This window comes from Apaloderma vittatum, unplaced genomic scaffold (assembly GCF_000703405.1).
Source record: "Apaloderma vittatum isolate BGI_N311 unplaced genomic scaffold, ASM70340v1 scaffold29819, whole genome shotgun sequence".
Lineage (NCBI taxonomy): Eukaryota > Metazoa > Chordata > Aves > Trogoniformes > Trogonidae > Apaloderma > Apaloderma vittatum.
In genome coordinates this window covers 3,326-24,960 of record NW_009735213.1, presented here as the reverse complement: position 1 = coordinate 24,960, position 21,635 = coordinate 3,326, and the positions used below count along the sequence as shown (strand labels likewise).

Genomic DNA, 21,635 nt, shown 5'->3' with positions numbered 1-21,635 from the left:
GGCACCCCCCCCGTGCCTCTGGGGGCTTGCTGACAGCAGAGGGTTGTCACGCACCACCTCCTCCCCAGGTGAGAACCCACCACGGGCAAGAACAAATTCACACAAGCTAGCCATTTCCTACGAGAGCAGGAATTCAACTCAATTCCCGTAGCATGTGGGCAGTAAATGTAAGAACAACAGGAAAGCTTGTGCAAGCAAAAGAATATAGAACAAACACTTCCAGCCATTTACTCCAATTCACAAAATCTAAGCAAAGTGGAAATCTAAGTAGCTACAGCCATGAAACACTCCATGTCATCGAACAGTTTAAAACAAGTATTTTACTCCATAACACTACGGTAAACTTGCAGCTGAATAAAATGCAACTGCTTAAATTAAAAATAAGGGCTGAGAGGGATGGTTCCACCGGTGGAGGTACCTCGTGGGCACCCAGCAAACTGCCCAGGTCCAAATTGAACTGTTACTTTCACAGAGAGCAATCACAGGACACGCTCAGAATTCTCAGGTGTGTGGAAATAGCTTTGCCTCAATACACCAGAAAAGCACAGGTGTCCAAAGTAACCGTCCCTCCAATTATTGCTTACTTAACCACATCAACAGCAGGACACGAGAGACGGAAGGGATCTACATGGATGGGGTAAGTCAATTCCCACACCATGACTCCACACTAACCACTATAAGGATCTTAAAGATCAAGCTAAGTACAATACAAACACACACACACAAAAAATAATCCTGTAAAAGCAAACGCGTAGAAAATAAACTCTCATCAAGTATACGGAAAGCGCGTCGGGAGCACGCTGCGAAGGGACCGTTGCACAAGTGTTGGAGGACAGAAATGGGATTTGTGGATCCAGTAGCTCTGGGGCAACAGCTTTCCAAACCACGCTCCCATTTCCAAGCTTCCGCCAGCGTCCCCAGAAGCACACGAAGGTACTTCACCGCCTGGAATTTGACATACGCACACACACCGTCGGCGCACCCTAAAGATTAGCCGGCGCATCCGCGTCCGTTACCACCGAGCGCTGCGAGAGGGAGCGAGTACGGACAGACAGAGGTAATTTCATCCTATTTTAGCATTGCTCTTCCAGAGCTCAACGTTATTGCCATGGGCTAACACGTCAAACAATACAGAACAGGCTAAACAGCGAACGACAGATACACGGTAATTCCACAACTCGACAGTACCCACTACTCCATTTGGCAAAATATTTATTTATAATAAATCCGTTCAAAAGCAGTTGGTCACAAAGAATTCGTTTTACATTTTCCAGCTGTAACGTCGCTTTTGGTAGAAGTAAATAAACTGTCTCTTCTTACACAGTGTACAAAAACAAAAGAGACATCGAAATGACAGTTTTAACAATAACACACGTGAAAAGGGGAAGAACCGGTAAGACAAAGCCAAAAGCAACAGGAATCTGTCTGCGCACCGGCAGTGCCGCCGTGACTATTTACCCGTACAAATCCTCAGCCCCACTTCGTTATCGTCCCCAGCACAGCTCTTAACTGCAGGTTCATGCTCCTGGAGAGGAATCTGATGCGATGTAGCAGCTCCAGTCACTCTTTCACAGTACTGCATGTCAACACTGGGAATGGTTTCTGATATGATTTAGACTGCACACAGTACTTGGATAGAAAAAAAGTTAATTACTCCCACTCCGTAGTTCCTGGGGGCTTCGATGTCAAGTCATACATCACCCGAGAAATGCCAGGAATCTTCTTAATCTCCGCCACCATTTTTAACACAACCTATTGTGGAGAAAAAAAACCCAAAATATCAGAATAAAGCCTGTAAAAGAGACCTCATGAAAACTGTCTGAGAAAAGCTTAAAAAAGGAAGACTTTTTTTACACTAATCCTGTTACAAACAAGAGCGAGCGAGCCTATAGCCATCAGCGCGTTACACCGATTAAGAAATAAAATCAAGCGAAACAAACCCTTTAGCTCCATGATATCTGCAGTTACATTTGGAACTTGCTGATTTATGGCACTGGTAACAAATCAGGGTGACAACTGTGGTTAGGCTTCCCTCAAGGCAGCGGCTCTTCACCTTCAAACCATTTCTTGAAAATAGAGCAGGAAGATCCCCAGCTACGTATTGCTAGCAAACACTTTCAGATTTTGCTCAGACCATCAGATTCCAGCTGAACCACCAAGCACAAAGCAACAGCCCGAACAAAACCCCTTTCAAAAAAAAGGTTAAAAAAAAAACAAACACAAAAAACCCCACGAAAAATCAGAAAACAGAATCCAAAGGGCTTCCACTGAGAGCTATTCTCCAGCATTAACAATCAGTTCACATTAGCAAAAGTATTCTGGATGGGAATTTGCTGATCCTTAGAAATTCAGCTTCCTTTAAAACCCCACAGTTGACAAGGCCACCGCCACGGCATGCTGCGTCACAGAGCCAGCACAGACCACACCATGCACCGCTCTCCATGGAAAAGCACAGAAAACTTCCACCATAAATACAAGCACTGCCCACAACTGTTATTATTTTGTTATTATATTACTTCTTAGCCCTAAAGTGACAACTTCGTATTTTGAAGAACGTGGGGCTTTTTGTTTGCTTGTGGGTTTTGTGCTGTTTGGTCATTTTGTTTGTGGTATGGGTTTGGTTTTTTTTAAACACCAACTTCAAGGTCAAATGAATCCTCATTTTATACAACGGAACAGTTAATAGGGTAACTTAACCTTGAACTGTTTCTTTTTAATGGGTAGACTGCCTTAAAGTAGAAGGCTTCAGTTACAGACAGTTACTAGACAAGGTCTACGTGCTTTCAGAGTACGCCGAAAAAAACAAAAGTCAGTTCTGTTCTTCATCTACAGAGCGTTTCCAGAGATAGAAAGCACTTGAAACTGGACATGGATAAAGTTTCCCAGAAAAAGACGCCTGAACTGAACTCCTAAATCCTTTCAGTGACCTAAATAGAAACCAGCACACTGAGATGTTAAACGGCAGGTTCCAGTAAGATCAGAAGCGGCAACGAGGGCAATTCCGTAAGTCAGAACATTTCCTGATCAGCATCGCAAAACATTAATTTCAAAATCCCAGGAATGGTTGGGGTATTCTTTCTTTTTTAACTGAGGGTATTTTGGCTTAACTCTGCTGGAAAGCCTTTAAGTTTGCCCCATCTGCCACCTTCTTGTTTTGTTATGGTTTTTCCCCTAAACACCATACTCCCTTCCTAAAAAATACCACAAAAGAGACCAAAAAACGTGCAATAAAAACAAAGGCAAGACAAGCAATCAAGGGAGAGGGAAGAAAGTGAACATGAGTCATCTACAAGATCAGCTCACGTTGAAATCAAACTTGAAAACTTGTATTACCTCTTCTGGAACCTCGTTACCAGGAGTTGCTGCAATACCAGTCATAAAATCACTTGTAATAAAAGTTCGGATAACCACAGATCTTTGACAGGAAGGTTGTTTCTGCAGCGGGTCCCGATCAAAATGCAACGGTGTCAGTATTATTGGCATCTGGCTAATTTTTCCAGCATAACCTTCAGAAAACAGTAGGACAAAGGGCATTAATTCGGTTTAAAGACACAAACGTGGCAGAAATTTTTACAGAATTTCCCACATGTACTTCCAACTACGTACTAGGGGCTATATTGACATCTTCTGGGACCTCGTCATGGTTGCAACCCCACCCCAGAGGATCACACTCGGTGCTGCGTACCCTAAAACGACTCAAATTGCCACTCGAAATGATATTCGGCACTTGCAGGCAGGCAGAACAAACCCACGCGATCTCCGTTATCCCTATAATTCACTGCATATGCAATTTAAGATCTGCTTTCCCTCCCACCTAAGGTAAGCATCGGGCTTTCTCTCTCCCCATCCCAAGCCCAGTAAAGAGCCATTCACAAGCATCTCGGTGTCTTTGATATATTTAAGAGAAAGCTCTTCAGTATCCCTGTTGCTGCTGGTTGATAGGTTACTCCAGACAATCATCTCTCTTTTTTTAAAAAATTTTTTCTTGTGAAAGCAAATCCACCACCGCCCTAATTTCACTGTTTAAATGATCTAAAAGTAACTGAGGTGTGTGGCAGCCGGCAGAGGCAGTCTGACACGGAGGCAGGCTCTCACCCTCTGCCAGCGCCGGCCGGAGGTGTCGGTGACAAGGGGCCTTTGTCACCAAATGACAACTCCAGTCTTATTTCTGGGAGCAATTCATTCACACGAAGAAGTTAAGTGTGATCAAAAGTTAGCGAGACACATCTACAGCTTTACAAACACAACTGGCAGCCTTATCCTCAGCCTTTTGAGGCTATTTTTTCCCAAATTGCTGCGAGACAGCCTCACAAAGGGAGGATGTATTTTCAAACAGAGATATCCTCCGTAACTTGGTTTATACAAAACCCAGGCAAGTGGGATAAGCTGCTTCCCACGCACACCATGTCTTCAAATGTAATTAAGTAAATAAAAATAAAAAATGACTAAGCCCCAGAACTTCTTGCCTGTCATCCCATTAATTTTTCACTTTTGGGGACATAATCGAGAAGTTTCTCGGTACCACTACGACTACACCCAGGTGGGTTTGCAGAGAAACCGGAGCCTCCTCCAGGCGAGAAGGTGAGGTACCTACCAGACTCCCTGAGAATATTGTGAGCCTCGAAGTCAGCTTGACGTAAAGTGCTGAGGACTCCCGTCGTCAGGAAAGTGGGGGTGACATCTGTAGGAGGTTCTTTGACCGGTGGACCGAACACGTACACAACCCTGGAAAACAAAGAGGACAGGTGAAAAAAATCAAACCAACACATTCTGCAGGCGTGGAATAAAACAGATTGCCTACGGGCTGCCTCGTTGATGTTGCAGTGAGAAAATAAAATTAGGGAAAAAAGCATAATTTTTGATTTTGCTCCTCACCTGCTCGCTAGAGCTTAATGTAACTTCATGCATATACTCTACACATGATAGGCACACTAGCTTTGGAAGTCAGACATAATAATTTATTTCGGTTTGCTAGAGACTAGCAATAATCTCCCTATTACCTACGCAAGAGAACAACCCTTTGAAAAAAAATAAAAAAAGAAATCCTAACTCAAGGGTATCACAAAGGATGCTTTTTCAATTTTACTGTGATACCAGTAAAATCAAGTAGCTTTCTTAGGATAGTCTCAACTAAGTGCTTACAACGTCTATCTTTTCTCCTAATAGAAAACCACCCAAAATACCATTAAATAGTAAACCTTACTGTTAATGAATACATTCATGAATAATGGTTTCAGTGCAGGGCACTAACATTGTCATTTACAAATCTGCGTAACTACATCTGTAATAAAGTATCTTCTGAATTCAAACCAGTCACATCAGCTCTATCTCTCTAATCTCATCTCACTGTGTTCTACACGTTGCAGAACAAAAGGCAGAGCATAATATTGTCTGAGGGGCTTCGTACGAGGATTTACTACGATGTATTCACACGAGTTATTTGAGCTTGTAGATACAAACCGAGAACACTTGTCTAAAATCCAAAGCAGAAAAATACGCAAGCTTTCAGTTTGGTGTTTTTTGTTTGTAATATAAAGTCTGCACAGCTGGGCAGAAGCCCAACTATTGCAGTGCACTCCTCAAACTGTCCCTGTGCACAGCCATGAAGGATTCTGAAAACACACTCCGGTCCAGCAGGACTCCCAGGGATGTTGTATATTCAGGAGCTTAAATCCAAAAGAGCTTAAAAGCTGACAGCGATGCTGGAAACCCCGCACATACTTTGAAACTGCACATGCAATCCTGATTTTATTGCCTTCTTTTGTTCCTGCTCTTTAGTTTAACGAAATACGTTGCAATTCAAGATGTCACCTTTAAGAATATCAACTCTTCCAGGCAGGTGTTGCTTATGTGACAAAATTAAGTTTTGCTATAAGCAACTGTAAGTGGTTTCATCAGAAAGCCCACAGCAAGGCGAGGAGGGTGTGTGTTCTCCAGAACTCATTTAATATTTAAGCAGCTTCAGCTGCTATAGAAGTTAGGGAGCAAAGTAGCTGGGAAATGCATATTCACAACAGAGCTCGATTAAGATTAAACCGCCCAGTTCTGGAGCTCTCCTACACGCCAGCAGAACTGCCAGCCCCCAGTGAATTCCTCTTCTGACACAAAGCGAAAAAGATACTGTGGGACAGCCCAACTCAGCAGCAGGCTTTCTGAAAAGCTTTTGACTAAGTTACACTGCATGTTGTCTAACCAAGTGCTTAGCAAAAAATTAGGAGACAGGCTACCAATTTCTTTTTCCAGTTAGTAATCTCAGAAACAAACCTACGTTTTGATTTACTGTGTATTTGTAACCTCTGTATAATACACCTGTCCAACATATCAAAAATTCTGTCATAGATTAAACAGTAGAAATGCTCGTGCATGCTAAACTTCCACATATTAAGTACATAATTAGAAACAGAGATAATTCAAAATACTTACCTGTTTATGTTGTGGCACATGCGCGGTATGAGCCTGGCAAGAAATATTAGAGACTCCCAGTGCGGAGCATCTTTGCTGGAGATCCCACAAACATAGCTATACGAGCGACAGTCACCCTATACAGTTAAAAAAAAAAAAATAAACGGAATGTGAACTTTGCTGCCAAAATACTTCACAATACTTTCCTGCTCATCTTGTAGGTTACAGGACTCTATTTCGTGCCAAAGTTTGGCACTGCCATTTAAGAGAGTAACAAAAGTTTACTGTGAAGACTTACTGAAGCGACGCACAAGATTAAGCAGCTGATAATAAATTGAGAGATGGAATTCAACAGTGATGGCGCAAAGAAAGGTACTTTAGCGCTCTGACTAGTCAGTAAAGAAATCTTCCAGGTTACAGCATGCAATTCCGTGAGAAAGCCAGCTCAGCATTTGTATTTTGTTTGCATTTCTGTCACCAAAGGACAGCCCACAAAAATGTGCACAGCATTAGCAAAGGAGGGAAAGGAAACGCCAGGCCACTGCAGAGGTTCAAGTGTTCCCATACCCTGACTGGCCCGCGCTGCTCCGGTTCCTCTCCTCTCAATGACAAGGATCTAGTACAACTCAAAAAAGTACAGGAAAGGGCAACGGGCACGTTCAAATGTAGGAAATGGGGATTTTTTTTAACCTGCACAGTCTGGTACACCTGAGCCTTAAAGCAACAGGCTTGCAGCAGAGGTCTTCAGGATGATGAATGTCACGAAGAAACTGCCTCTAAGTGACCAGCGTTATTCAATCCTAATGACACCCTCACACACAACACCCGGCACTCACTCCAGCGCCTACTCAGATCGCACGGCAGTTTCACACCACGCCGGCACCGACAGATGACAGCAACACCGGTATCGCAGTCACTTCAAGTTTAGGTTCTCGAATCGAGCCTTTTATTTTCCATCTTAAAGCAGCAATTATTACGCTTCACTGCAGCCTGCCACGCTGCGAGGTAGCGGCTCTGAGAACAACCCTGAATAGATCCACTCACCTGCACTCCCACAGTTTTGATTGGTAACAAGAAGGCATTCAGTGAATGTAGGCTTGTAATCTGCATCAGCTTCTCCTGGTCTTCTTCACTCGTGCACGCTTTGACCCTCTGCAGCAAAGTATGTGGCTGTGCAACGATGCAGAAAAACAAATTTTAATCAAAGCCCCCAAGCTCTCAAACAGAATTTACACGATGCAAATAAAACTAATATTTAAGTAGCTGTTCACTTCAATTTAGTCTGTGTTTACTTGTTGGAATTACTTAAAAAACGCTTTTCATTTAACGACTACATTTTAGCAAAAGCAGTTTTACTTGGTCGGACAACACACAGTTGAAGCTGAAGCTCTCCAAGGCCACAGGGGAAGCTCTTTTCCTACGTTCCCTTCTCCCTTTCACACAGCTGTACTTTTCATTCTTGCTGTTTATTCCAGAGACAGCACAAAGCAACATCCCACTACACTATGCTACAATCCCACAAGTTTTCAAGGCAATACTCCTCCTCCAGTGTTTATGAACTCAGAGTTTACAGCAGGCCTCTGCTCATGACTTTGCAACGCCCCACACTTTAGTTCAAGTGAGCTCAGTGTGATCATGAAGGCCACACCAGTTAAGAGACCGAGAAATTTATCATCGATTTCAAACTTCAGGTTTGTGTTCAGGACCTCTAGCAAGCACTAATTTCCCTCTCCTGCACTTAAATTTAGACACTCAGTGATTTTTAGGGCATTTATTTACTGTTTGAAAGGTATATAAACTTCCACTTTCCAGAAATGCTTTAACACTTGCACCAGTCATGGTGTGAAAAATTCTACTGTACTACACCAAATAGCCTTAAGTGAGTTGTGCTCCTCAAAGAGCACAAACAAGCACTTTTAAACTCTGAGCAACTTAAACCTCATTGCAGGCCACTAGAACGTCATACGGGTTTTATGCATCCTAGAACTCAGCAATTTTGTTACCTTCTTAACACTTGCAGAAAAATCCGCAACTATTTTCAAAATGTTGTTTGTTTCGGGAAAGTCTTTGCACACGTACGGCTCTTCAGCACATATCACTCTGATGGCTAGCCCAGGACCTGCAACGCCAAGTTGGAAAAAATATTACACTAAGTAACACAAGCTGACTTTCAGCTAAAAATGTGACAGCATCTGGAACAGCAGGACAGTCATAGAGCATCGACCGTTTTGCCAATGTACTTATATTTCAGTTGCCACAACACCTTGTAACACAAACAAAATTATAAAAACCCCAAACCCACAAGCAGTTTATTCCAGAACAATGTTATTCACCTACACCTTACACTGTCTGGTTGCGTAAAGCAGCAGTTAGCGGTGGTGACACACTGTGGATGAGAAGCCAAAGCGCTCAGGAACCTCCTCCTCCTCCCCTTTGCTAGGCAACTGGGATGGAAGAGCTGGTCAGAACATCCAGCCGAGCCCCCCCTATTTTTAAAGACACCCCTGATGGCTATCTGACCTTTTAATACAGAAATGCAATTTGCTGGAAAAGGCTGAAGAGAGCTTCTTGCGTTTTGTGTGATGCTAGTGCAGGAGCAGGGCAAGCTCTGCCAGGGACTACTACACACCCTGCAGGATGATTTTAAACCTATGGACCGGAAAACAGAACCCCCTTCAAAGGGACATGGGCTTCATAAGGTATACGTGGATGCTTTCTGGTGGAGATGTGTTAGTTGCCATGCAGTCGTTTTCGAAATGGCAAATGCCCCTGCGGAAGGCAGGCAGGTGCAGGCCGTTATTTCAGGTAAGATGGATCTGACAGCCCAGGCAGCATTCAGCTGCACTTCCCTGGTAATTCCTGCTTTGGCTTTTACAACTAAAAAGCAAATACAGCAAAAAGCAAATTTGGTTGTAAAACTTTTCCCTTAATCACTATACATAACAGAGCTGCTCTCGAACATTCTTTTCCTAAAAAACCATCCTCCTTCAGTAAAAGCTAATAAATCTATCAGTGTTTTTCTGTTTAGAGCTAAGTTTTATGCTCTAACATAAATTTATTCTACAGGTTAAGTATATTCTCAACAATACTGATGTGATCCACAGCCCTTCACTAAGCAGCCCAGATCAACTCTCATACCTGGGAAGGGATGCCTCGAAACCAGCTCTTCAGGAAGACCCAGCTCTCTCCCCAGCACTCGCACTTCATCTTTGTGAAAGTCTTTCAGCGGTTCTATTACTTTACCCTTTAGAAAGGAAAAAAAAAAAAAAAAGGCAATTTACACTCTGGCTTACGTATTCAAACAGAAAGCCTCAAATGTTTAGGTTAGGGCAGTGGGATTGGCCTGCTTCTCACAGCACCAGCTGCCAACACTTGCATAAACACTGGAAAAGTACAAGCGAATGTGAGCCTTGTCAAAACAGTTGCAGGACAGAGGCTAAGAAAAGGAAGTTTAAGTTCGTGCCAGAAGTATCAATACCACAGTCAGTGCAGATAGAGCTGTAGGTCAAGCCTGCTCCGACTGTCTTCAGAAATACAGATCTTTCTTCTCTTCCCTAGATGTTCAAATCAACCTAAAAGTCTTGAAAATAAAAGCGTGGGTCAGTAACAGTTACTTGCTCGTCTATGGCTGGGCACTTCCTAATAACTGAGCACCTTCCTACAGGGTTATTATGTGATGTCTCGTGTTGATTCTTTATTTTATAACACAGAAAACTTGCCACTCTAACACCGGAAAAGGCAGAACAGGGCAGTCTCCTCCATTTGTTTTGGATGCTAATAGTTAAGAGCTCTGCAGCAGAAAGGCATTTAGAAAGCTCTTCTGGACTTCGAACTCAACAGATCAGTTGGGAGTGCAAGCAAAGGGACAGCACTCAGGCTGCTTATCTTCAGAGAGTCCAACCTCCCATGCTCCTACCATTTCCAGCTGCCTGGTCATCACCCACACACGTCCACGCTGGGCCATTTTAGAAAGATCTGTGGGTTCTTAAACTGACAACTGGCAAACAGACTGTGTGCCACTGGCAGATGGCTGATCAGGTTACCAGTAACGTGATGCAGGAGCCGTAGAAGAACAGAAAGAAACTCATCATTCCCGTAGTCACCTGAGGGATCTATCCCTAGATTACAACCCATCGAAACGTATTACTCTCATGCTCTCTCTCGAGAGAGAAGGGACAACACTATGGTTGCAGTGTGGAATGTTACTAGAGGTTCAAGAGAAGGAGAATTTTGGCCCTCTCGCTCCACAGGAGCTGATTATCTTTTCACTAAGGCACTGTCACCGCTCTTGCCCGAATCCATAACGTGTCAGCTCTGGACTATCAGTACCTAAAGGTTACCCATTGACTAGCATTCAGAACAAGATACAACAGAAAGAATAAGTGATCCATTAAATCACAAATTCCAGTTGAAACAGAATAAAGTTGTCTGAGAAGGCTTCAACTGCTCCCCTGCTAAAGGTGTTTGGTGTTGCTCTGCTTCCTTACTGGGATGCAGGTTTCTTCTGAGCATTAACAAGAGTGAGGAAGCAGCTTTCAGCTTGCTGTTGAGAACACCATTGTTCACACCAAAAGAATCCATATTCAAGCTGTTGACATCTTCCTCAGTATCCAACGCTGGACAATTACTCAAACAATTCCAACTCCTTTAGGAATAGAGCAACTAGAGAAGTGAATAAAAATCCAGCAGAATAGTACAATCCAATAGTACAACAGAATCTAAAGGGCCTCATGAGAATATGATGGGACATGGGACAGTCACACCAGGAAAAAAAAAAACAAAACAGAAATTGTTCATTTTTGATACCCAGTTTCACATCTGCGAGAAGCCGAGGGATACACCAGTATCCTCCTTTTCATTTACCTCTTCTCTTAACTTTCGAATCAGCTCTGTGTCATTATGATGAGTTTTGATGACTTCAGCTTTGCCACTTGCAACAAGAGAAGCACTTTCAATGAGATCAGGTCTGAGGGTACCCTGAGCAAGAAAAACCTCTTCAGGTTTCAGATTCATTTCTCCAATAACTTCATTGGCAATCTGTAAGACGGAGAGAAAGAAAAAAGTGTTCCAATCTACTTTCTGGTTGTCAAAACCTCAAGGAACATAATGGATTGCCCAACACACAAGCACAAAACCCCTAACAATAAATAATTCCAAACATTACCTTCACAAAGGTGTCACCAATGATTTTTCTTTTTTCTTCAGGACTTGTAGTCATATTTAAGGTCTTGCTAATTCTTTTACGTGGAGTTCTGTCCTCATCCGAGATGGGGAGAGTTGTTGTGCCATTATAAAATGAATGAGCCGCGTTCACCACTGCACAAAATTAGAGGATTTTTTTTGGCAAGGCCAGTAATGAATTTTATGCAACATTACAAAAATAAAATGTTTCACTCTACTGCTTTAAGAAAATAAAAATCATTCTAGTCCTTTGACTATTAAGCAGGGCTGTTCAATACCTCAAGAATTAACTGTAACCAAAGCATGTTATTTCTCTCATTAACCCATGCTAGAAGGTAATTTTTTTCATATTATGAAGCTACACGACCATGTGAAAGTTCAGCTCTTGCTTGTAATTTACTTGTTGTGTTTAAATAGTCTACAGGACAGTATTTCCCCAAAGCCTTTCGGCAACCAAAATTAGATGATGCGCTCTTTACTCATGGTACGTTATGCTTTTTAATTCAGAGAGGCTCTCAAAGCAGAGATCAGCTAGGAGGCTCTTTGGCATCTTTTACCAGCGCTGAACTCCACGACCTACAGAAGGAGCGTTTGCAGCAAAGGGATTCCCTCAATTTGTTACTCTGGCAGCCTGCCAGAGCCCGGGCTTATTAGTTTATGGAGTGCAAGAATAAGAGAGGTTTTCTGCTTTTTTTTTAAAAAAAACAAACCCAAAAATGTAGAATTAAAAAAAAAAAAGTGTGTAGAATCATCTGACGACACCACTTCTGCACAGCCCCAGAGCTCCAGGAAGAGGCAGCTGTGACTCATGAAATATATCATCCGGGCAGTATAAAGCAGCTCTCGTTGTTTGCACAGCTCAAACATACAGAACACGTCTTCTCTGACCTCCTCATATTTCAGGTACCAAAAAAATCCTAGCCTTGCCATCAGGAATGACAAGGTACCTTCCGCTGTCTCATAATGTATGGCTTCTCAACGAGCTACTCCAAAAAAAACCAAATCAAGACAAAATCAAAAAAATACAAACCACAAAACGCACTAAAACACATCTATTTAGAAGTCAGGAGAGAGGGAAGAAAAAAAACCAAAAACCAAACAAACCAAACAAGCACCCTGAAAAGGGGATTTTGCCTGTAATAGCATTCACTCACCAAAATGAACTCACAGTTCAAAAAGAAAGAGATCTGGGACAAGAAATAAAGCCCCGGCGGAGGACTGTTAACCAGGCTGCTGAAGAAAACTGCAGTCAAATGAGTTCTGCTGAAAAGATTACTCATCCATCAGCAGAAAAGTGACTGAGCAGCAGCGACAGAGGCACGCACCCACTGCCCTGCTCTGCCCCAACAGCAGATACCACATGGCACCGACTGAAGAGAGGGTCAGTTCACTGCCTGCTCCAGCCAAACCGTTACAGCTTAAAATATTAACTCTGAAATGCTGCGAACAGGCCTGGGTGGTTCCAAATTGGCAACCACGCTTTGGTACGGAAAGTCTGAGAATAGCGAAGATCAACTCAAATCAGTGAAACAAAACACTAAACGTACGTTTTAGGAACTCGGCCACATCATTAGCGATACAGAATCACAGAATGTGTTGGGCTGGAACGTCAGGCATACTTAACAAAATGATGGTACCTTTGACTTGAATCCCAAGTTTTTTGAGTGCCTCCTCCACAGACTGACTCTCTCTTTTGCGCATAAAGCCATTGTCTATGTGCACAGCTATGACCTGATCTCGGTTTAACGCTCGGTTCAGGAGAGCAGTACACACTGTTGAGTCCACACCACCACTGAGTAAAACCTAAAGATGAGGGGAAAAAAAAAATAAAACCACCAAATTTGGTCAGCTATCTACAAGGAAAGTGTTAATAAATAATTTAGATGCAACTATGAGGACTGGAACAGACCACTGACTTCTAGTCAATCATTTGGGAAGAAAACAAGAAGTCAAACAACATATTGACCCAATTGTGCAAACTTCCATTTGTTAATGACAATTCTGCATTTCTCCAATTAACTTGCGTAACCATATGTGAGGGTTTCTGTCAGACTTTTGCAAATAATCTTTCCGCTTCAACTCACCAAGACTTTCGATGAGCCCACTTTCTCTTTGATATCCTGAATGCACTGAAGTTCTCTGTTTTCCACTGTGAAGGTACCGCTGCATCCCGCGATATCATAGAGAAAATTCTTCAGGATCATTTTGCCGTTCACTGTGAGGCTAACTTCAGGGTGGAACTGTGCTCCATACAGTTTTTTAGATTCATTTGCTATGCCTTCATTGGCACAAAAGAAGGAGCATTACCAAAAAAAAAAAAAAAAAAGGAAGTGAAATACATGCCTGAGAAAGCCAAGCACACAGTTCTTGAGTGTCTTATTCTGCCATATTTTGTTCTAGATCGCTTCGGCAACAAGCCGGAATATACTGAATAGTCCATCATCTAATCTTAACAGGAGTTTGGAAAGAAATCTTTCAGTAACCAACCAGCTTTAAATCTTTTAAATGGTCAGCTTTTCTCAAATTAGTTACCTGATTTAGGAGCAGTGTCTAAAGCTTTCCCCCCCTTCCCCTCTAAAATAAAGATTCAAATTAAACCAGGCGAGTATTTTGAAATCCTACTAAGCGGCTCAGCAAACTTAAGACCTCTCCAGGTCTCCCATCTCTTAGGAAGGAGACTCAAAGAGGCTGTCAGAGATTCAAAAATTCAAGTGGCTTTCAAAAACCAGATTCTAAGGTCCTACATTTTTCTGCGACGAGCTTTGCGTAACACTTGAAACCCTGCTTTCAATGCCAACATTGGTTTTGCTCAGTTGAACATTCATGCAATAATAATAAATACAATTACAAGTTAATCAACCTTTAATAATTAAACAGTGCTTGACTTGCACTATTAAAAAGCAAAACCCAAACACTGCTTACACCACACGCTACGACACATGTCTTCCTCTCCCTGCCTTAAGGGCACACAGCATTTTACTTTGACGAGAAACAACACATGCGTACTTTAAAATAATATAAACCATAAAAATGAAGTTAAATTTTCCTTAAACCACCAATTTAAAACCAGGACCATTCATTTTTATGCCTATTTCTTTCTTTATTATCAGGACAGCACGCATGCAAGAAAACACATACAAGGAATGGTTAAAAACAATTCGCTTATTTTGCAATCAAATAACAGAGACAGTCTGTTCCCTTTAGGTTCTAACTACTGTCTGCCGCATTCTTTCCTTTAATGGACACTATCAAAGGACAATTCCAGTATAAAATAAACACCTGCTATAATGTTCCCAGACTGTGCAACCACTTTGAATCCATCAGCGACTTTATCCACGCTATCTCCATGAGTGAGGAGCACAAGCTCTTCCTTCTGAAGGCCCCTAAACAAAGATTAAAAACTAGAATCAATTGGGGGGATAAAAAAACAACCCACAAACAAAACAAACAAAAAAAAACCCCAAACCCCAAGACCTAACTACCTGCATTTCCAAGAGAAGCCCTTAGGGAGCCCAGTAACTAAAAGCCCACCTGGATGGGCCAGGCCCATGTGAAATACATGCAGGCTTTCCTTCCCAGCAACAGTCACCTCCAACTCCGAGATGCCTCTGCCGGGAGCTGCAGATGTTCTTGTCCAACACATCCTCAGGCAAGAGGAAATCTATCTTAATTGAGAAGGCTGGTTTTGCTTATAAATACACCAATGGTGAAGTATCCCCGAGCCATCTAGAGTCAACCTGGATACGTTGAGCCCTGCTTTTTATCTCAACAAAACGAAGTTTTCTCACTCAAAACTTTGAGGACAAGCTGGGCACCTCAAACTTTGGGCAGGGTATAAAGTTCTGCAGCAGCCCTGCAAGGGAAAGCTAATACAACTGCAATGTCGGGTACAAGTAAACTGTTAGAATTGTGACATGGAACTTGAGAGGCATTGACAAGCTACCAAGAAATCTAACTCTGGTTTTATAAAACATCACAAAGCAATTTTAAAGGAAGGCAGAAAATCAATGGTTTCAGACTTTCTATTACCTTTCAAAAACTGGATGGGTGCCAACCAATACAAGAGTAATGCACTGCATAGCACAAGACGACGAGAGCTTAACACACAGGCTGTCATGCTGTGGTACACTTCATAGTGTCTCAGTGAAGATGTTCTACTTCGAAATACGGGGTTTACAGAATATTCCAAATACCTCTGCACTTCTTGAGTTAACTGAGAAGTTATGCCTAAGTGTTTGTTCACATGAGTAACTTACTCCCTCGTGAGCACAGCTGGCAAGGTTTTACTAGAAATTACCAGGAAGGATGCATGCGATTTCACTATGTTCTTTAAAATAAGCTTCCCTCACCCAGTCACCAACTTCCAATATTGTTTTGATAACCTCAAACGTCTACGTACCTGAACAGCGAACACGTGTTATCCAGAGTAATGCTGAACACTCCATCTTCTCTAACACTCTTCTTGTGCACCGTGCCTCCAAACACCTTATTCATCATCTGTCAACACAAAAACTCTACATGAGAACGCACCGCACGTTCCAGGACCACTTCGTACCTCAGCCTGCCCGTGCTGACAACAGCTCGAGACCTCCAAATACACATGGACTTCGTATTTTATGATAATACTCAGTATACAACACGTAGACAATTGGTAGAGATTTGCAAAATCGATACTCAACAGCGTACATCGACCTGCACTTACACAGGGCTGCTCTGCAAGTCAGCTGAGTATCTGAGGCCAATTATCGTAAAAACAGTTAAGATGCTGAACAAAAAAAAAATAATCTGATTATCCATTCATTAGTTAAAGGCTTAAACTTATCCATTCATTAGTTAAAGCTTAAACTTCTCAAAATCTGGCTCCTCAGGTCTGGAGAACGAGTCAAAAAACTCAAGTCTATTCTTGCTATATCAGAGTAGTAGTACAATTCTCAGCCAAGTTTTTTCTTTCCAAAAATCTCACCTTGTCATTTGGAGTTATCTGCATTTTAGATTTCCAAAGTCTCAAAGATGCTTCTCCTTGCAAACGTAACTGGGAACTTAAATAATTTTTTTAAGAGTTTCACCTTCCAATTACTTTAATTTTCAGAGATTTAAGGCTTCATTTTAGACCTACTTTGACACTGTACTTACTACACTTGACCGACTTCAATCTTTTATAATTAACTAGCAGTGTGTTAATACACACACTTGATTCATTTCCGTAAAGTCAGCCTTAAGGAACTCCCCAGCTTGAGGCTAGCTAACGAGGTTTTCAATCTGCTTGGCATTTGAAGGCACATTTTAATACAACACCCGTTTCCCTTTAGAGCAGGGAGTGCCAGCATTGTTTCTGTAATTACCAGCCTTTCTAAAGGAGTTTTTCCAGCCACTATTCAGCTCCTCTAAAGGCCTAGTTAATCACTAACCCTACAAAAAAACCAAGATGCACAAGAAGTGACACATCTAATCCATCTCTTGTCTCCTGGGAAGTCTGTTTCTTCATTCAGCTCGGATCTCCTAGATGCCGGCAGGGTCACCACGCAGCTCTAAGGCAGATGAGTGTTTTTGGAATGGGAGGGTAGGGTTCAAGCACTCTTAAGAATTATACTAGAAACATTCCAAGCTCAAAAAACAAAGGGAAAAAACCCCTCTTTTACTTGTTTCCATGAGGGGCACATTTTGCAATATCAACCAGACAGAATTAGCCAATCACTGCCAGGTTATGTTTACTGCAACAAAACAAAAAAAATCCACAAAAACTCAACTCAAAAGAACTTAGCAAAGACAAATCATTTATGCTATTGATACGGCAGACCCAAGAGAAGGATACGCAGTACGCTCAGTTCACCAATTGGGACTTTAAATGTATCTTTTGCACACGTGGCATCTGCGTATATTTGAGAAACAGGTCCTTCACTAGTTTGTCTTCAGTTAGCACCAGAAATAAGGCCTAGAAGACAGCTGTAGACAGACATATCTCTCAACAGCACCTGCATGCCATAGCAGATTCCAAGAACTGGCTTTCCTATTGTAAATATCGCTGGGTCGAACCATGGTGCATCTTCAGCATACACAGAGTTTGGTCCTCCAGATATAATGATAGCTCTGCAGACAAAACAGAGAGAAAGCTTTAAGTCAAACACATTCTCTACTTCAAAAATCTCTTTCTTTGCTGTAAATGCTGCCATTGCTTCCTGATGCTCTCAGTACTCTCTATATACTAATATAAATTTTAACACGGATACACTAACATATAGCTTAGCGTTCTTATGCTACAGCTGTCAAAACCAGCAGCTTACCAGGAAGGTACTTCATCAGTTTAAACAAAGTCAAATATAAAGTCTTAAAAAGTGACTGAATTTCAAATTCCTCACAGCCAAGTGTCAACTCTGAGACAGACAACACGGCTAGGATCAGATGCAGAGGATAAGCATTAAAACATATATATTTTGTGATGCCTGTGCCATCTGGAAGGGAGTCACACTCAAAAAAACGGACTCACAAATTTCTTGAGCTGCTGAGAAAACTCCCCTTAATTCACCCCCGTTACGAGCAAGATGGCATTAGCAACAGGTTGTGAATTAAAAGTCTGCGACGTGCAAGCATTTATGGTTTGAAGTTAATACTTCACGCTGTAACAGACAATTAAATCTTCTCAGAGGGGAAGAGAACGGTCGTGCACACCACGGTGATTTGCAGGATGGGGAAGTGCAGCAGCAGTTGGGCAATGCTTCCTGGCCTCGGCCCAGGATGGAGCACGGCTGTACCAGACCTTGGACTCCTGCACTGTTTATTTCACAGAGAACATCAAATTTGTTATTCAGAGCAAGAAATGCAAAACGGGACGAGGGAAAAGTTGCGTATGCAAGATTAAATGTGTCTAATAAAGCTTTCCGCTAGCATGATTTAAACCGTTTGTCATGTAAGTACTGACAAAACAGAATTTTTCTGCTTTTAAGCAGCAGAGACGGGCATTGTGCTCTGAACATCCGCACCACTGGCAGGAGTCATCACGCAGGAACGAGGCCACACACCAACGCCAAGTCTCAGCCGCAGGGATGGGGGTACCCGCTCCCCACGGCCCACCTCCGCTCCCAGTTCCAGGGCTGGAGCCAGAGCAGGCAGCATTTATTCCTTTGTATGTCGGGATCCAAAAGTGAGCTTTGGAACAAGCACACAGCTGACACCAAACCCTGTACAGGTACAGGCACTTCTGTTCCTGTCGGGTGAATTTCCTAAACTCAGGCGCTGTCAGGAGGAGCCTGAAAACTCCTAACGCCTGCTGGTATTCCTGCTTCTAATAATTCCACGTACAGAAGCATTTGCTCAAGTGCCATACGTAAAGAACACTGCTTGATATTAACTGAAGGAAACACAGCCACACCTAAGAGCTGAACATTCTTTGGAGAAGTCAAAAATAGTTACACACTGTCCTACTCAAATAGTAGAGTCTCCAAAATCTGCTTTTTTTCCATACCAACCAAAATCCCACAGAGCACAGAAAGGTTATCCAATGTGCCCCAAGTAGTAAAGTAAAAAATAATAAAAAAATAAAAGAGCTGAGGATGAGAGAGGAATCTCAAAATAACAGGAGTAAAAAGCTTGCATCAATACTCCCAACCTGAGGACTCACACCAGTGCCAAAGCTGAGACTAACACCAGCAGAGCCTCCAACTGCGGCACCTCCTCAGCCCACGACCAGGACCTTGTGGAACCACCAATGTCCATGTCACATTTTGATGAAACACATCACTAGAGATTGTTGTGAAATCATAAAAATTGAGGAGCTGCCTTCTTTACACAGTTTAGCAAAATGTTCAGTCTTGCTGCCTGTCTCATGAGCTGCAGCACAGACACCCGATTATTCTCACTGCACATGGGATATATATATCTCAAAACCTCGCAGTAAAACCACAAACTCATTTTTACAGCAGTCGCTGAATAAAGGCACCCAGCGTTTGGCATCAGCATCTGTTGAGCTTTTCTGGATGCAAATGTTTGACTGGGGCTGTGGACACGAAGCTTGTTGACCAAGCTGGGTAACCAATAACCTGCACCCAGTATCCTAACCTTGAGAAGCGACCTTCCGAATGAAGAGGTTTTGCCACATTTTAGGGAGCAGTTATTTGGAATGACAAGTCCAACAGGTCTGATCTCGTACAAGACTTTGAAGAACCTTCAGCTGTGAAAAGAACAGTGGAAAAGGTCTTCCCACAACACCCCAGCATCAACACAGCACAAGTCCGAGGCAAAACATCATTAGTACTACGACCCACACCTTGAATCCAACACACAGGAGATGCAGGGATTCTTTTTAAGTTGGTAATTAGCTATGTCCATCTTTAAAAGGACTTGATTGTTGGAGAATCATAAACAAGATCTAACAAGACAAGGTATTTTTCAGAACACTTTGGACAGGGAAATTCTTCACACAACAAGAGCTACCTAACAGATCCAGCAGTTCCGGGGTTTTCCGTTCTCTGTGTTTTCAGAAGAGATCAGTAAGTCCCGATTTGACTTACTAAAATACACTTGTTTACTGGTTCACTAATTATCATTGATTAGAAAAAAGCAATTATGCAGCAAAGCGCTGTCTTATCTGTTGTCAGGCACAACGCAGGAGCACACGTGCACCATATGTCCGGATTTGTACCAAACTGACAAGGAAGGGCTTTGATGACTTGTAGCCTTCAGGGCATTTATTTATTACACTGGTAAGCCTAATAAAACAAGAAAATGAAATGTAAAGAGTACCATGTAACTGTGAGGCCTTTTCTTGCTGCAAACAGACAGTGGTAGTTTCAGGTGGTTTTTTTAGTTGCTTCCCAGAAACAGTTTGGCATGATTTGCCACAATATCTTCAGTATCCAAGTCTGGTGGTTTGTTTTGTTGTTTCTTTTTTTAGATTTAACTAAGAAAATAATTTTTAGAAACTTGCAAGACTTGTTTTCCTGGTGAACAGCTACCTTAGTTTAACAGCTAAAACAGCAAGATCACCCAAATTTTTGCAGTGCAACCTCTTAAATGACACAAGCGCAAGAGACTAAAACTACATCAAGGAATTAAGAGGCGAATATACAAAAGGCAGACTGCTGCACAAGCTCAGGTGTTTCTGTGGATAAGTTAAAGCTGCGGTCATTAACACGATTACAACGAGAGCACCCTCAGCCCCAAAGAAGAGAAGGAGCAGAACGCGCAGGCGGAGGCGCCGCGGGGATGGACCTACCGAAAGCCTTGTTCTCGGATGGCGAAGGCCGGCGTTTCCAGAGGGAAGATCTCGGACTGGACGAAGAGCTCGCGGACCCGACGGTCTATGACCTTCCCGTACTGCGCTCCGGCATCGAGGATGACGACGGCTCCCTCATAGTGGTGCTGCCCATCCTTGAGCTCTCCTCCGGCGTTCTCCGGCTGCAAACATGGCTCACGTCAGCGCTTTAAGCCAGACCTCTGAAATAGCTAACATCTGGAAAGCTTGCCTATATGTGCATGTATGACTAAACCAATAAAGACTAGCAGAGAGACTGCCAACCGAAAAAATCCCCAAGTTTATATGGACCAGGAGATGCACATGGAAGGTAAAGGGACGAGGTGCTAACACAGCGCATCCCGCCCACAAACGTGACATTCCCCAATCCCCAAACATGGTACATATCGGCGGGGAAAAAATAAAAGCTAGGAAGTGAGTGAAGGCAGAGCTTTCCAGAAATAAGAAATCACATGCCCCGTTCACCACTCCAGCTTTTTTCATTTTACAGTTCCATATAAAAACCAGCACACCCTACGATAATTAAGAGCATGTGCCCTTTTCTCAAGCAAAACAGGATGGGCTAAAGTCGGAAGAAAAATGTTTTTCCCCCATTGCACTGCCTCATACGCTGAACTTTCACTTGACATTACCTCCTGGAGAGAAGCAAAAGGAGAAATTGAGAACAAATGTATCTGCTAAATGACTTTTCAAAACAAAAAACCAACCCCAACTTTTGAATGCAGCATTCGAGCAGACTGCACATCAGAACAAAGCAATGGTTCTCTTTCACCCTGCCACATTTGAATTGTTTGGCCAACTTCAG

At 42.5% G+C, this 21,635-nt stretch overlaps 1 protein-coding gene across 1 annotated transcript; it reads right to left on the bottom strand.

Annotated features, from left to right (window-relative positions):
* Window positions 1-1,197: 1,197 nt before the first annotated feature.
* Window positions 1,198-20,973, bottom strand: GMPS (guanine monphosphate synthase; the record flags this gene model as incomplete). Its single annotated transcript, XM_009876520.1, has 15 exons — window positions 1,198-1,752; window positions 3,334-3,506; window positions 4,595-4,725; window positions 6,424-6,539; window positions 7,447-7,572; window positions 8,406-8,521; window positions 9,541-9,646; window positions 11,266-11,439; window positions 11,567-11,718; window positions 13,221-13,386; window positions 13,668-13,861; window positions 14,863-14,966; window positions 15,983-16,080; window positions 17,556-17,670; window positions 20,792-20,973. Coding segments are annotated over 15 exons (2,055 nt in total), but the record flags the coding sequence as incomplete, so codon positions are not given.
* Between the last annotated feature and the right edge of the window lie 662 nt (window positions 20,974-21,635).